This window comes from Gobius niger, assembly GCF_951799975.1.
Source record: "Gobius niger genome assembly, chromosome: 19".
Taxonomy (NCBI): domain Eukaryota; kingdom Metazoa; phylum Chordata; class Actinopteri; order Gobiiformes; family Gobiidae; genus Gobius; species Gobius niger.
The window spans coordinates 29185206-29202615 of NC_136870.1; the positions used below are offsets into that span (position 1 = coordinate 29185206).

Consider the following 17410-nt stretch of genomic DNA (forward strand, 5'->3'; position numbering starts at 1 on the left):
GGGAGTCATGTATAAAACAGTGGGGGTAATGTATAAAAACAGTGGAGGGTAATGTATAAAAACAGTGGGGGGTAATGTATAAAAACAGTGGGGGGTCATGTATAAAAACAGTGTAGGGTAATGTATAAAACAGTGGGGGTAATGTATAAAAACAGTGGGGGTAATGTATAAAAACAGTGGGGGTAATGTATAAAAACAGTTGGGGTCATGTATAAAAACAGTTGGGGTCATGTATAAAAACAGTGGGGGTAATGTATAAAAACAGTGGGGGGTAATGTATAAAACAGTGGGGGTAATGTATAAAAACAGTGGAGGGTAATGTATAAAGACAGTGGGGGGTAATGTATAAAAACAGTGGAGGGTAATGTATAAAACAGTGGGGGTCATGTATAAAACAGTGGGGGTCATGTATAAAAACAGTGGGAGTCATGTATAAAAACAGTGGGAGTCATGTATAAAAACAGTGGGGGTAATGTATAAAGACAGTGGGGGGTAATGTATAAAAACAGTGGAGGGTAATGTATAAAAACAGTGGAGGGTAATGTATAAAACAGTGGGGGTAATGTATAAAAACAGTGGGAGTCATGTATAAAACAGTGGGGGTCATGTATAAAAACAGTGGGGGGTAATGTATAAAAACAGTGGGGAGTAATGTATAAAACAGTGGGGAGTAATGTATAAAACAGTGGGGGAAATGTATAAAAACAGTGGGAGTCATGTATAAAAACAGTGGAGGGTAATGTATAAAAACAGTGGGAGTCATGTATAAAAACAGTGGGGGTAATGTATAAAAACAGTGGGGGTAATGTATAAAAACAGTGGGAGTCATGTATAAAAACAGTGGGAGTCATGTATAAAAACAGTGGAGGTAATGTATAAAACAGTGGGGGTAATGTATAAAAACAGTGGGAGTCATGTATAAAAACAGTGGAGGTAATGTATAAAACAGTGGGGGTAATGTATAAAGACAGTGGGAGTCATGTATAAAGACAGTGGGAGTCATGTATAAAAACAGTGGAAGTCATGTATAAAAACAGTGGAGGTAATGTATAAAACAGTGGGGGTAATGTATAAAAACAGTGGGAGTCATGTATAAAAACAGTGGAGGTAATGTATAAAACAGTGGGGGTAATGTATAAAAACAGTGGGGGGTCATGTATAAAAACAGTGGGAGTCATGTATAAAAACAGTGGGGGGTAATGTATAAAAACAGTGGGGGTAATGTATAAAAACAGTGGGAGTCATGTATAAAACAGTGGGAGTCATGTATAAAACAGTGGGAGTAATGTATAAAACAGTGGGAGTCATGTATAAAACAGTGGGGGTAATGTATAAAAACAGTGGAGGGTAATGTATAAAAACAGTGGGGGGTAATGTATAAAAACAGTGGGGGGTCATGTATAAAAACAGTGTAGGGTAATGTATAAAACAGTGGGGGTAATGTATAAAACAGTGGGAGTCATGTATAAAACAGTGGGAGTCATGTATAAAACAGTGGGAGTCATGTATAAAACAGTGGGGGTAATGTATAAAAACAGTGGAGGGTAATGTATAAAAACAGTGTAGGGTAATGTATAAAACAGTGGGGGTCATGTATAAAACAGTGGGAGTCATGTATAAAACAGTGGGAGTCATGTATAAAACAGTGGGAGTCATGTATAAAACAGTGGGGGTAATGTATAAAAACAGTGGAGGGTAATGTATAAAAACAGTGGGGGGTAATGTATAAAAACAGTGGGGGGTCATGTATAAAAACAGTGTAGGGTAATGTATAAAACAGTGGGGGTAATGTATAAAAACAGTGGGGGTAATGTATAAAAACAGTGGGGGTAATGTATAAAAACAGTTGGGGTCATGTATAAAAACAGTTGGGGTCATGTATAAAAACAGTGGGGGTAATGTATAAAAACAGTGGGGGGTAATGTATAAAACAGTGGGGGTAATGTATAAAAACAGTGGGAGTCATGTATAAAAACAGTGGGGGTAATGTATAAAGACAGTGGGGGGTAATGTATAAAAACAGTGGAGGGTAATGTATAAAACAGTGGGGGTAATGTATAAAAACAGTGGGAGTCATGTATAAAACAGTGGGGGTCATGTATAAAAACAGTGGGGGGTAATGTATAAAAACAGTGGGGAGTAATGTATAAAACAGTGGGGAGTAATGTATAAAACAGTGGGGGAAATGTATAAAAACAGTGGGAGTCATGTATAAAAACAGTGGAGGGTAATGTATAAAAACAGTGGGAGTCATGTATAAAAACAGTGGGGGTAATGTATAAAAACAGTGGGGGTAATGTATAAAAACAGTGGGAGTCATGTATAAAAACAGTGGGAGTCATGTATAAAAACAGTGGAGGTAATGTATAAAACAGTGGGGGTAATGTATAAAAACAGTGGGAGTCATGTATAAAAACAGTGGAGGTAATGTATAAAACAGTGGGGGTAATGTATAAAGACAGTGGGAGTCATGTATAAAGACAGTGGGAGTCATGTATAAAAACAGTGGAAGTCATGTATAAAAACAGTGGAGGTAATGTATAAAACAGTGGGGGTAATGTATAAAAACAGTGGGAGTCATGTATAAAAACAGTGGAGGTAATGTATAAAACAGTGGGGGTAATGTATAAAAACAGTGGGGGGTCATGTATAAAAACAGTGGGAGTCATGTATAAAAACAGTGGGGGGTAATGTATAAAAACAGTGGGGGTAATGTATAAAAACAGTGGGAGTCATGTATAAAACAGTGGGAGTCATGTATAAAACAGTGGGAGTCATGTATAAAACAGTGGGAGTCATGTATAAAAACAGTGGGGGTAATGTATAAAAACAGTGGGAGTCATGTATAAAACAGAATTGTCTGAATTTCACAGGTTTTTGTCACATTTGAATCTGATTAAAGTCGATGTTACAGAAACATTTCTTCATCTTCGTCACAGAGAAAGTTCAGTATCTCCACTATTCTGTTTTTATTTTTGTTTTTATTCTTGTGCAGAACTGACCGTCAGTGGGGGGGTGTCATCACTGTAGTACGAGTCTCCGATGAACGGCGGCTCCGTGGGCCCCGAAGGTCCGGGTTCTGGTCCGGGTTTAGGTCCGGGTTCTGGTCCGGGTTTAGGTCCGGGTGTCGTCCCTTTGGTGGTGGCTTCAGTGCGTCTGGACGGAGTGGTTACTGTAGTACTAGTGGTAGTTGGTTTTGCAGTACTCGGTGCAGTACTTTTGTCCTGAGTATTGGCAGTAGTAGTTGCAGTACTCTGAGCTCCATGACGCCGCGTTTCCTCCTGAAGCTTCACTGAAGCCGAGAACAAACCCGACACAAAACTGAAACACAAACAGGTTCAACAGTTTAGCTTCAGGAAACACTTATTATTATTATTATTATTATTATTATTATTATTATTATTGTTATTATTATTATTATTATTATTGTTATTGTTATTGTTATTTCTGATTGACGTGGCTCCTGTAGAGTTTCCTGCTCGTGTGAACTCGTAGTAATGCCGTGTACTTGTGCAGTAATGGGCAGGTGCAGTATAAGTACTGTTTACTGCAGTATGTCGTACAAGTACAAGCCCAGATTCAGCCTCTGTGTTTCTGAGTCTGTGACTGAAAAACCTGCAGGACCTGAAGGAGCCTGTGATGAAATACAGGAAGTACATGAAATACAGGAAGTACATGAAATACAGGAAGTACATGAAATACAGGAAGTACATGAAATACACGAAGTACATGAAATACATGAAATCCAGGCCTGTTTTGCTGCACTGATCATCAGCCTGGTATTGAAGGACACAGTAGTCGGGTTGGCAGTGTTTGCTGCTGAGTGCGGGGCCCCTGGGAGCCGATCCCTGCGCTCCGGGACTGTCCTGTGTAGAGACTGTAGTGACTATAGTAACGCTGTAGTGACTATAGTAACACTGTAGTCGCTATAGTAACGCTGTAGTGACGCTGTAGTCGCTATAGTAACGCTGTAGTCACTATAGTAACGCTGTAGTGACTATAGTAACGCTGTAGTGACTATAGTAACGCTGTAGTGACGCTGTAGTCGCTATAGTAACGCTGTAGTGACTATAGTAACGCTGTAGTGACTATAGTGACGCTGTAGTGACGCTGTAACGGACCGAGAGGAAACGGTTCAGGAAAATACGAGGACTCGAGATTGAACTTGACCTGTGTATGATGTAAACACACATGTATATATATTTACATATATGTAAACACATATACTGTATGATGTAAACATACATGATCTGAATGTTCCTTTAGGCGTCGACAGTGAGTGTAACGGAGGAAAGAAACAAATCAATCAAATCAACTAAAGATGGATGGACTCTGCTGTGGCCGATCCCTGCGCTCCGGGACTGTCCTGTGTAGAGACTGTAGTCACTATAGTAACGCTGTAGTAACTATAGTAACGCTGTAGTGACTATAGTAACGCTGTAGTAACGCTGTAGTAACGCTGTAGTAACGCTGTAGTAACGCTGTAGTAACTATAGTAACGCTGTAGTAACGCTGTAGTAACGCTGTAGTAACGCTGTAGTAACGCTGTAGTCGCTATAGTAACGCTGTAGTGACTATAGTAACGCTGTAGTCGCTGTAGTCACTAAAGATGGATGGACTCTGCTGTGGCCGATCCCTGCGCTCCGGGACTGTCCTGTGTAGAGACTGTAGTCACTATAGTAACGCTGTAGTAACTATAGTAACGCTGTAGTGACTATAGTAACGCTGTAGTAACGCTGTAGTAACGCTGTAGTAACGCTGTAGTAACTATAGTAACGCTGTAGTAACTATAGTAACGCTGTAGTAACGCTGTAGTAACGCTGTAGTGACTATAGTAACGCTGTAGTAACGCTGTAGTAACGCTGTAGTAACGCTGTAGTAACTATAGTAACGCTGTAGTAACTATAGTAACGCTGTAGTAACGCTGTAGTGACGCTGTAGTGACGCTGTAGTGACTATAGTAACGCTGTAGTAACGCTGTAGTAACGCTGTAGTAACTATAGTAACGCTGTAGTAACTATAGTAACGCTGTAGTAACGCTGTAGTAACGCTGTAGTAACGCTGTAGTAACGCTGTAGTCGCTGTAGTCGCTATAGTCACTAAAGATGGATGGACTCTGCTGTGGCCGATCCCGGGTCAAAGGATTGTATGGTAACTATGGTAACCATCAAAATGAAGAGGTTCTGCTTGGATGATGGTTCGATGTCTCTGTGATCACTGGGACGTCATCTGCAGACCCCACATTCACTCTCAGGCTCCTCCCCCTCTCTCCTGATTGGTCCTGACAGATCGGGTTCCTCAGAGACGTCGAGAACGCGGAGCCGGAGAAACATCGCTCTCTCTGCGACACGGACATACGTGTCTTCTTATACATCACATCAAAGCCCCGCACGGTTTGAGTAAAGCCTCTGAAACGCTCCAGTGAGAGCTGAAATCAGAAACGTTTGGCTCTCTGGCCTCTAAGACAGCAGAACCAGGAAACACGACCACATTAGTCCAGTGCTCCGGTCTCTGCACTGACTCCTGTCGCTCAGAGGAAAGAGTTTAAAACAGCTGAAGTCTGAAGACTGATCCAGACCACCCGGATATACAGTGCAGACACTGGGATGTCATTGGGACTAGAGAAGTGTGGTCGGATGGTGACTCAGAGAGGGAAGGTCGTCCACACAGAAGGTCTCACTCCCAGAAGGAACAATAGCAGACATTGAGGACAGTTACAAGTACCTCGGAATCCCACAAGCAAATGGCAACCTCGAACCTCGGCCAAATACCTCCAACGAGTAAGGCAGGTCCTAAGAAGCAGCTCAATGGCAAGAACAAGTCCCTACGCCCTGCCAGTAATCAGATACTGCAGGAATAATAAGCTGCCAAAGGATGAGATACAGACCACAGATGTTAAGACGTGAAAGCTCCTAACCATGCACGGAGGGTTCAGCCCAAATCCAGCACCCTGAGACTGTACGCTCGCCGTAAGGAAGGAGGGTTCACCCCAAATCCAGCACCCTGAGACTGTACGCTCGCCGTAAGGAAGGAGGGTCCACCCCAAATCCAGCACCCTGAGACTGTACGCTCGCCGTAAGGAAGGAGGGTCCACCCCAAATCCAGCACCCTGAGGCTGTACGCTCGCCGTAAGGAAGGAGGGTCCACCCCAAATCCAGCACCCTGAGACTGTACGCTCGCCGTAAGGAAGGAGGGTCCACCCCAAATCCAGCACCCTGAGACTGTACGCTCGCCGTAAGGAAGGAGGCCGAGGACTAGTGAGTGTGAGAGCCACTATCCAGGATGAAACATCCAAGATCCATAAGTGCATCAAGGACAAGGCTCCAACAGACGACGTGCTCAGTGAATGTCTCAGACAATGGGGAACAGAAGATGAGGTGCTGGAGGTCCCGTCATGGGAGGACAAGCCCCTACACGGCAGGTACCACCCAAACATAACTGAAGAGGTCCTCCTAAAGGACAGCACAGAGGCTCATCATGGCTGCACAGGAGCCTCGAGCACCAGAGCAAGAGAGGCCCAGATCTACCACACCAGACAAGACCCCAGGTGTAAGAACATAACTGCAGGTGTAAGAACATAACTGCAGGTGTAAGAACATAACTGCAGGTGTAAGAACATAACTGCAGGTGTAAGAACATAACTGCAGGTGTAAGAACATAACTGCAGGTGTAAGAACATAACTGCAGGTGTAAGAACATAACTGCAGGTGTAAGAACATAACTGCAGGTGTAAGAACATAACTGCAGGTGTAAGAACATAACTGCAGGTGTAAGAACATAACTGCAGGTGTAAGATGCTGCAGGGAAAGCTTACATGGAGCCATAACCAAGTGGCTGGTATAGTTTACAGGAACATCTGTGCAGAGTCTGGGCTGGAAACCCCAAGGTCAAAGTGGGAAACACCTCCAAAGGTGGTGGAGAACGACCGAGCCAAGATCCTGTGGGACGTCCAGATCCAGACGGACAGAAGGTGATGAACCAACCGGACATTGTGGTGGTGACAAAGAGCAGAGGAAACATCACCACGACTTCAACATCAGGAAAAAGGAACAGGAGAAACTAGAGAAACACCAGGGGCTCAGAGAAGAGCTGGAGGAAACCTGGAGGGTGAAGCATCAGTGGAGCCACTCAGGGCAGTGACCCCCAAACTGGAGGAGCGGCTCCAGCAGATCCCAGGGTGTTTCATAGTGTCCGGTGTTGCTGCGCCTTTACGGTAAATACAGGTCAGAGCATGAAACACCTGTCGCTCCTCCTGACGCCTTCAGGAAACACTGGAAACCTGAGACTTCCAAACGGAGGAAACGTGACTCCAGTGTTTGTTTAGACTCGGATAAAGTTTATTAACAGAGTCAGAGCTTCAAGTTTGATCCGTTTTTCTCCTTTTAACTCTTTTTCTTGTGACATACGGACACACAGGGACATGAGGACACCGGGACACGTCTCTTTAAAGGAACAGGCCAGCGTTTTTCCACACTGAGATATGTTCTTACCTGAGCTGTGACGAGTTCTTTAGGACCTGTCTGATCTTCAGTCACGTAAACACAGCGCAGACGGCGTTAGCATTTAGCCTCTCCCTCTCTCCTCTATAGCTCCAAAACAGGTCAAGATAGAAGCTACCAAGCTCTTCCACGTTTCCCCTGTTTAAATATGGTTACGTGAAGTGTTCCACTACAAAGTATAATTACACACAATTAAACAATGTGGATTTTCTAAGCGGATAAAAGGGGGGACTATATTGTAAGGCGTAATAATACCAGGAGTAGTTTGGCGTCCGCACAGTAATCTTCACTTTACTGCGCTGTGTTTACGTGACTGAAGATCAGACAGGTCCTGAAGAGCTCGTCACAGCTCAGGTAAGAACATATCTCAGTGTGGAAAAACGGTGCCTGTTCCTTTAAGTTCATATTTGCAGCTGTCGAGTCTCTGATGAACCTGGGGGCGGGGCTTAAGCGTTTAAACGTTTCCTTCATCAGTCAGGTGATTGGTCGATCGGGTGAGGTTAAACACGTGATTAACATGTTGACACGTTTCACATGTAGAGACGTAAACAGGAAGTGGTTTGAGGTGAAACAGGAAGTGACAAATGTGGAGACGTCAGGTTTAAATCAGCGTTTATTCTGTCGCGTTTAGGAACAGGGCCTGTGGCAGCATATCGGGGACAGGAAGAGAACTGGACACAGGGGTTTAGCGCAAGCTTCGCATGGCCAATTTATGTTTACGACAGTTAGAAAACAGTTGTGGCAGCATCGGGGACAGTTAGAAAACAGTGATTAATATGTTGGAGTCGAATAAAAAAAATAGCTTGACACAGACATAATGCTTTGTATAACATCATTTTAATAAAAATCAAAAGTACTGTTTTGAAAGAAGTTTGTTTTAACTCAGCACAATATATTTAGTACTTCTGCGCATGTGTCTTACAGGCGCGAAGTTCGACCGGCTTTAAAATGTATTAATATTTTTATGATCGGTATATATGATATAATTATAATTTTAATAGTTTTTCCGCTTATTCCAGTCATATAGATGCAAACTACCCACGAGGATGTTTTCTTTCGCGTTTTTTCGCTGAAAAGAATGGCTTTATGAGGAACTAACCTATTTAAATCTTATATTTGGCTGCCTTATGTGTATATATATAGGCCTATAAATATTATCATAGATTGTACATTTTGTAAATAGCCAATTGTTGTGTTTTTGTTTAGTTAAATCTGATCGTTTATAATTATTATTATAATTTATATCATCATCAAAATCATCATTATTTTGTTTATTTGTATTTTCTATAAATATACACAATTTACAACTTGTTCTGTTGCTTTGTCAAATCTTTCATAATCGTTATTATCATTTCTATCATCATTACAATTATTTATTTCAATGTATTTTACATAAATATCGCCGACATAATTTACACATTGCCTAATTAACACTTTCTCCATCTGTGAGATCAATAAAGTATCAAAGAGCTGCGTAAACATGTGAGGCTGTGCATGCGCTAAACACCGAAGCCCCGATTCTCCAGCGTTCGCTAGCTCCGATTCTCTTCCTGTCCCCGATATGCCTGACACAGGGGATTCAGGGTCTGGTGTAGTTGGTTAGTTAGTTATTAGTTAGTTAGGTTGTTATTAGTTAGTTGTTGGTGTGTGAGGGGGCGGGGCCTGCGCACTCACCGGCTGCCCTGTGATTGGTTCCCGCGGCTGACGAACACCTGCAGGCTCCTGAAGGGGGCGACGTTGAGCGGAGAGTCCAGGCTCAGACAGAGCAGATACACGAGTAAGAGCGAGGACGCGGTACCGAGGCCCACCAGCAGGCGGCGCTGCAGAGCCATCCACACAGCCCTGACAGAGAGAGAGAGAGAGAGAGAGGACACGTGTTTTTACTTCACTGTGAAACACTTTGATCACGAGAGACACTTTAAACCTTTAAACCCAACATAAAGCAGCCCTGTTTTTAATTCTATTTTAAAAACGTTTTTGCCCAAAGTGTGTCTTCTGTTTTTATTTACTAAAACTAATATTGTCCCGGTCACAAGTTTCTTTTTATTTACATTTTCTGTCATTTTTACCCAATTAAATTCCCTAACGTCAGTATAAGCCCCTCCCACTGTGGAGACTAACGTCAGTATAAGCCCCTCCCACTGTGGAGACTAACGTCAGTATAAGCCCCTCCCACTGTAGAGACTAACGTCAGTATAAGCCCCTCCCACTGTGGAGACTAACGTCAGGATAAGCCCCTCCCACTGTGGAGACTAACGTCAGTATAAGCCCCTCCCACTGCAGATCACTGTGTGGAGGGAAACATCTGGATCAGCTTTTCCAGTGGTTTTTCAGGCCAAGAACAAATTGTTTCCAGGAAATATTTAAATGTTTTTAATTGAAAATGAAGGTGTTAAACTAGACAGAAATGACAGAATGTAATCTTAAAAGTCCTTACAATGAATGTATATGTGTGTATGTGTGTGTATGCAGGTATATATATGTATATATATGTATATATGTATATATGTGTATATGTATGTATGAGTGTACATATTTTTATATATATATATAATTTTTCCCATTAATCACAAATCCAATCAAGTTCTAATTGAAGGATTTCAATTGGGCCATAAAGTTATGCAGATTGTAGAAGCCACACTCTGCTGCTGCTGTTGCTTTGAAAACAGTTAAGGGGGAAAGAATTTGGAGAAAAATCTGAACTTTCTCTAATTATTCAAAAGCTACTGTAACAAATGCTTAATTATGAATATAGTTTCTACTAAATAAAGAAACAAAGACATGGGGAGGAGCAAAGTGGTTCAACTGCCCATAAATACATAAAAAATGGACGCTGGGCTAATGCTAACGGTTAGCTAGCGCTAGCTACAACTGGCGTTTTTTCACTTCTACTGAACAATCTGCTGTGAGTAAATATCCATATGGGCCCGATTTACACTTGACTTTATTTATGTGATAAATAAGTTCATATTCCACCAGAAAATGGATAAAAAGAGGGAAAAGTGTGTTTCTCTAAAGATTCTATTTCCCCCCTCGGTGAAGCCACGCCCCCTTCTATGACGAGATGCGTCTGTGTCTATGGCAGATTATAAAGTCTGATATGACGATAATGTGAAATCAGACGTTCACTGATAATGACAAGAATGAAAATCGTTATGATAAATAACAATAACTAATCACTTTATTACTATTGTTTATTAGCATCTGTGCTAATGATATGAAATGGTAAAACCTCCGTGTTTGCCGGTGCTGCAAAAGTCTGTTATTGTATGTTGACACTTGTAACAACAGTAGATCAAACTTAACTCACAAATACATACAGGTGTATATTTGTGTTCTGACACTGATATATAATACTCAGACAGGACTGTACTTTGTTTATTTAAAGTAAATGTAAAAGTAATGTTTAACTGTAGCATCAGGAACAAGAGGTCGACTCCCTTTGAACTTCATTCACTGTACGATTGTGAAACTCTGGAGACTGTTAAACTACACAAACAAACAAACAAACAAACAAACAAACAAACAAGCAAGCTGTGATCCTCACTCTGATCCAAATGGCTGGGCTGTGGTGAACGCGGGTCTGCAGATGACGTCCCGGACATGTGTTTCTAAGTTTGTTTTCAAAGAACCCTCCGCTCACTTCCTGTTTGAGCCGAGCACTTCCTGTTTCTAAACCTGGAACGTGTGTTTTCGGTTTAGACTCAGTTCATCTGAAGCTTCAGCAGAAACAGCTTAAAGGGGGGGGGGGTGTTATTCAAGCTTTCCATCCTGTTATTCTGTCACTCCCTCATTAAAAACATGGCTGAAGTGTTGCCTTGGCACATTCACGTATTTCTGAGTAATCTGTAAAAACTCTGATGGCGGCCATTTTAGGGATAGGTTTGCCTGAGTCCTCCTAGGAACGCCCCCACCTCCTGGAGACGCCTCCGAGCTTTGGTCACCAGCCGAGTAACCGACCACTGCTCCTCAGCAGAACCCCCTCCCCACTGATGCCACAGACAGCGTGTGGAGGGGGCGTGTCTAAAGGCTCAGAGGTTCTTAAAGAGACAGACGCCTATTTCAAGACATTCACTACAGCCATTTTGAGAGAGACATTTTATACAAGGCAGTTATTCTAATTTACTGCATTTACAGACCAGCAGAAGGTTTGTCATCATTGTAGTGAGATATAGACTGGTGCTGTGACACCCCCTCTTTAAGAGTATAACACCTCCAGGTCAGCTTTACCCAAATCTGAAAGCCTCAAACAAAGCATCAAAGTGAGATCAGTGACGTCATCAGTGCCTCTGATTCAAACTGAACTCTTTTCCCTTTTATGGGCCAGACCGAATATCGCACAGAAAAGGTGGAAAGGCTGTGGGTGATGTTCCAGCAGGTCCATGTCTGAGATGTTCCAGGTCCAGGTCTGAGATGTTTCAGGTCCAGGTCTGAGATGTTTCAGGTCCATGTCTGAGATGTTTCAGGTCCAGGTCTGAGATGTTTCAGGTCCATGTCTGAGGGTGAAGTGTTTGGACGATACAGAGTCACAGTTTTATCAGAGTTTCAGCTGTTGAAATGATCCCCCCATGTCCAAAAAGTCACTTTTGACACTGGTCCATATTTTGGTTCAGGCCATTTCCAGCCCATTAGATCCTGATTTACACCATTGTATTTGGTGTCATTGTAAAGAAGACATTTTCATGTTTCATTTGAGCCCAAATGTACGACTCTGTGACTGTTACCGTGGTAACCAAAGCTCCTCAAACTCAAACCTGAGGACGTTTTTTCACCATTTTCACAAAAACAGTTTTACTATGTTTAACGCTGTTTCTTCAGGGAACATCACAGAGACAAATGTTTGATACTGAGAAACTCTCTAGACTCTTAGGATTCAGGAAATGTACAACATGTCAGAACTTTCTCAGCTTAAGGCCTCACAGTGAGACATGAAGTAAAAGAATGTCCAGCTCACATGAGCCTCTCCCATTGAAATGAGCCACAGTATATCTGCCATTCAAGGTTGGAACAGAGACTTTCTGTCCAGGACAGGCCAAAGCAACTGGAAAATACATTTATACAAATGATAATTGTTCTGTATAATATAAACTATAATCATAATATAATAATATAAACTGTGTCCTGAATTGTAAAACATATCCTTATTCTGTAGCCTCTGCACTCACTGAAACCACATCCTTTACATTTGTATTTGGTAAATGAATAACATTTCTGATAAAACATCGCAGACACCGTTATCTTTTGCCTTTAGAGAGCTGTGCCGTCGAATGGCCCTGAGCACAAAGACAAAAGGAGGAGAACTATCGCTAAAAAGCCAGGTTAGAAGTCAATGTCAATGTCAATGTTATTTATAAAGCTAATTTAAAAACAACCAAAGTGCTGGACAAGAACTGGAACAATATGTACAATAAACACAATAAACTTAAACACAGGTCAGATAAAGTCTGGTCCACACGGAGCCGAAGGCCAAAGCAAAAGAGCAGTTTTTAATGTGGTTTTAAACAGACTGAGCCGCACATGTGGAGGAGGCGGGGCCAAAGTGTAGGGGCCAATGAGGAGGCTCGTGGAAGTACTGAGGTGTTCGACCGCACTGAGCTGGAATCTACAGAAAACAAACTCAGGGGACATGAAACGAAGAGAAGAACATGCAAACTCTGCACAGAAGGTCCCACATGGCCCGGGGTGTCTGGAGGTGAGGGGACAGCTGGACGTTCAGTCACTCCTGAATCCACCTTTATGTCCAAGAAGACGCACAAACTGCAGCTGGTCCGACAGGTGCTTTTCCTGCATCAGTCGACACTGGGCGACTCGTGACCAAAGGCAATGTCGTGTTTTCTTCCAACCAGACTCTGCGACCGGGAAGGGGAGAGGGAGCAGTGGTGTAAGAGAGGGGGGGGGGGGGGGGGAGTTACGACTGAGAACAGACTGGAACCACAGCAGGGCCGGCTTCACAGAGTCTAGAGAGTTTCTCAGTATCAAACATGTGTCTCTGTGATGTTCTTTGAAGAAACAGCGTTAAACATAGTAAAACTGTTTAAGTGAAATGGTGAAAAAACGTCCTCAGGTTTGTGTTTGAGGAGCTTTGGTTACCACGGTGATAGTCACAGAGTCGTACAATTTGGGCTCAAATGAAACATGAAAATGTCTTCTTTACAATGATACCAAATACACTGGTGTGAATCAGGATCTAATGGCTGGAAATGGCCTGAACCAAAATATGGACCAGTGTCAAAGGGGACTTTTGGACATGGGGGGATCATTCAACAGCTGAGACTCTGATAAAGCTTCTCATACAAACACATAAACATCTCAGACCTGGAACATCTCAGACCTGGAACATCTCAGAATGGACCTGCTGGAACATCTCAGACATGGACCTGCTGGAACATCTCAGACATGGACCTGCTGGAACATCTCAGACATGGACCTGCTGGAACATCTCAGACCTGGACCTGCTGGAACATCAGCCCTCTGTCGCCTTTTCGGGGCCGATGTGCCAGACTTTGGGGTTTGGCTCCTGATCCAGAAAGATCCTTTTACTCTTTAAGCTTTTTATAGATCAGAGAAAAGTTTATGACAAAGAGTCGGTAATGACAGAGGCTGGACCTGGTTTAGACCTGGTTTAGACCTGGTTTAGTCCTGGTTTAGTCCTGGTTTAGTCCTGGTTTAGTCCTGGTTAGTCCTGGTTTAGTCCTGGTTTAGACCTGGTTTAGTCCTGGTTTTAGACCTGGTTTAGTCCTGGTTTAGTCCTGGTTTAGACCTGTTTAGTCCTGGTTTAGACCCGGTTTAGTCCCGGTTTAGTCCCGGTTTAGTCCTGGTTTAGACCTGGTTTAGTCCTGGTTTAGTCCTGGTTTAGTCCTGGTTTAGTCCTGGTTTAGTCCTGGTTTAGACCTGGTTTAGTCCTGGTTTAGTCCTGGTTTAGACCTGGTTTAGTCCTGGTTTAGACCTGGTTTAGACCTGGTTTAGTCCTGGTTTAGACCTGGTTTAGTCCTGGTTTAGTCCTGGTTTAGACCTGGTTTAGTCCTGGTTTAGTCCTGGTTTAGTCCTGGTTTAGACCTGGTTTAGTCCTGGTTTAGACCCGGTTTAGTCCCGGTTTAGTCCCGGTTTAGTCCCGGTTTAGTCCCGGTTTAGTCCCGGTTTAGTCCTGGTTTAGACCTGGTTTAGTCCTGGTTTAGTCCTGGTTTAGACCTGGTTTAGTCCTGGTTTAGTCCAGGTTTAGTCCTGGTTTAGTCCTGGTTTAGTCCTGGTTTAGTCCTGGTTTAGTCCTGGTTTAGTCCTGGTTTAGTCCTGGTTTAGTCTGGTTTAGTCCTGGTTTAGTCCTGGTTTAGTCCTGGTTTAGACCTGGTTTAGACCTGGTTTAGTCCTGGTTTAGTCCTGGTTTAGTCCTGGTTTAGTCCTGGTTTAGTCCTGGTTTAGTCCTGGTTTAGTCCTGGTTTAGTCCTGGTTTAGTCCTGGTTTAGACCTGGTTTAGTCCTGGTTTAGTCCTGGTTTAGTCCTGGTTTAGTCCTGGTTTAGTCCTGGTTTAGTCCTGGTTTAGTCCTGGTTTAGTCCTGGTTTAGTCCCTGGTTTAGACCTGGTTTAGACCTGGTTTAGTCCTGGTTTAGTCCTGGTTTAGTCACTGGTTTAGTCCTGGTTTAGTCCTGGTTTAGTCCTGGTTTAGTCCTGGTTTAGTCCTGGTTTAGTCCTGGTTTACTCTGGTTTAGTCCTGGTTTAGTCCTGGTTTAGACCTGGTTTAGTCTGGTTTAGTCCTGGTTTAGTCCTGGTTTAGTCCTGGTTTAGTCCTGTTTAGTCCTGGTTAGTCCTGGTTTAGTCCTGTTTAGTCCTGGTTTAGTCCTGGTTTAGACCTGGTTTAGACCTGGTTTAGACCTGGTTTAGTCCTGGTTTAGTCCTGGTTTAGACCTGGTTTAGACCTGGTTTAGTCCTGGTTTAGTCCTGGTTTAGTCCTGGTTTAGTCCTGGTTTAGTCCTGGTTTAGACCTGGTTTAGTCTGGTTTAGTCCTGGTTTAGACCTGGTTTAGTCCTGGTTTAGACCTGGTTTAGTCCTGGTTTAGTCCTGGTTTAGTCCTGGTTTAGACCTGGTTTAGACCTGGTTTAGTCCTGGTTTAGTCCTGGTTTAGTCCTGGTTTAGACCTGGTTTAGACCTGGTTTAGTTCCTGGTTTAGACCTGGTTTAGTCCTGGTTTAGTCCTGGTTTAGTCCTGCTTTAGACCTGGTTTAGTCCTGGTTTAGTCCTGCTTTAGTCCTGGTTTAGTCCTGGTTTAGTCCTGGTTTAGTCCTGCTTTAGTCCTGGTTTAGTCCTGGTTTAGTCCTGGTTTAGTCCTGGTTTAGTCCTGGTTTAGTCCTGCTTTAGCCCTGGTTTAGTCTGGTTTAGACCTGGTTTAGTCCTGGTTTAGTCCTGGTTTAGTCCTGGTTTAGACCTGGTTTAGACCCTGGTTTAGTCCTGGTTTAGACCTGGTTTAGTCCTGGTTTAGACCTGGTTTAGACCTGGTTTAGTCCTGGTTTAGTCCTGGTTTAGTCCTGGTTTAGACCTGGTTTAGTCCTGGTTTAGACCTGGTTTAGACCTGGTTTAGTCCTGGTTTAGTCCTGGTTTAGACCTGGTTTAGTCCTGGTTTAGACCTGGTTTAGACCTGGTTTAGTCCTGGTTTAGTCCTGGTTTAGTCCTGGTTTAGACCTGGTTTAGACCCCGGTTTAGTCCTGGTTTAGACCTGGTTTAGTCCTGGTTTAGTCCTGGTTTAGTCCTGGTTTAGTCCTGGTTTAGTCCTGGTTTAGACCTGGTTTAGTCCTGGTTTAGTCCCTGGTTTAGTCCTGGTTTAGTCCTGGTTTAGACCTGGTTTAGTCCTGGTTTAGTCCTGGTTTAGTCCTGGTTTAGACCTGGTTTAGACCTGGTTTAGTCCTGGTTTAGACCTGGTTTAGTCCTGGTTTAGACCTGGTTTAGACCTGGTTTAGTCCTGGTTTAGTCCTGGTTTAGTCCTGGTTTAGACCTGGTTTAGTCCTGGTTTAGTCCTGGTTTAGTCCTGGTTTAGTCCCGGTTTAGTCCCGGTTTAGACCTGGTTTAGTCCTGGTTTAGGTCCTGGTTTAGTCCTGGTTTAGACCTGGTTTAGTCCTGGTTTAGTCCTGGTTTAGACCTGGTTTAGTCCTGGTTTAGACCTGGTTTAGACCTGTTTAGTCCTGGTTTAGTCCTGGTTTAGACCTGGTTTAGTCCTGGTTTAGACCTGGTTTAGACCTGGTTTAGTCCTGGTTTAGTCCTGGTTTAGTCCTGGTTTAGACCTGGTTTAGACCTGGTTTAGTCCTGGTTTAGTCCTGGTTTAGTCCTGGTTTAGTCCTGGTTTAGTCCTGGTTTAGACCTGGTTTAGTCCTGGTTTAGTCCTGGTTTAGTCCTGGTTTAGTCTGGTTTAGACCTGGTTTAGTCCCTGGTTTAGTCCTGGTTTAGTCCTGGTTTAGACCTGGTTTAGACCTGGTTTTAGTCCTGGTTTAGACCTGGTTTAGTCCTGGTTTAGACCTGGTTTAGACCTGGTTTAGTCCGGTTTAGTCCTGGTTTAGTCCTGGTTTAGACCTGGTTTAGTCCTGGTTTAGACCTGGTTTAGACCTGGTTTAGTCCTGGTTTAGTCCTGGTTTAGACCTGGTTTAGTCCTGTTTAGACCTGGTTTAGACCTGGTTTAGTCCTGGTTTAGTCCTGGTTTAGACCTGGTTTAGTCCTGGTTTAGACCTGGTTTAGACCTGGTTTAGTCCTGCTTTAGACCTGGTTTAGCCCTGGTTTAGTCCTGGTTTAGTCCTGGTTTAGTCCTGGTTTAGTCCTGGTTTAGTCCTGGTTTAGTCCTGGTTTAGTCCTGGTTTAGTCCTGGTTTAGTCCTGGTTTAGACCTGGTTTAGTCCTGGTTTAGTCCTGGTTTAGTCCCTCTTTAGTCCTGGTTTAG

General features: G+C 43.3%; 1 protein-coding gene across 2 annotated transcripts in view; it reads right to left on the reverse strand.

The window, feature by feature from the left end:
• Positions 1–17410, reverse strand: part of st6galnac (ST6 (alpha-N-acetyl-neuraminyl-2,3-beta-galactosyl-1,3)-N-acetylgalactosaminide alpha-2,6-sialyltransferase) — a 45100-nt gene that overhangs the window by 23800 nt on the left and 3890 nt on the right. The window contains exons 1-3 of one of the 2 annotated variants that reach the window (XM_079577327.1): positions 11143–11163; positions 9174–9341; positions 3003–3321 (exon numbers count right to left, since the gene is read on the reverse strand). In XM_079577327.1, coding sequence (XP_079433453.1) covers positions 3003–3321; positions 9174–9331 — 477 coding nt within the window. In that variant the 5' untranslated portion in view covers positions 9332–9341; positions 11143–11163. Of the gene's footprint in view, positions 1–3002; positions 3322–9173; positions 9342–11142; positions 11164–17410 lie in introns of those variants that run through there. The other variant, XM_079577326.1, reaches the window with a different exon arrangement.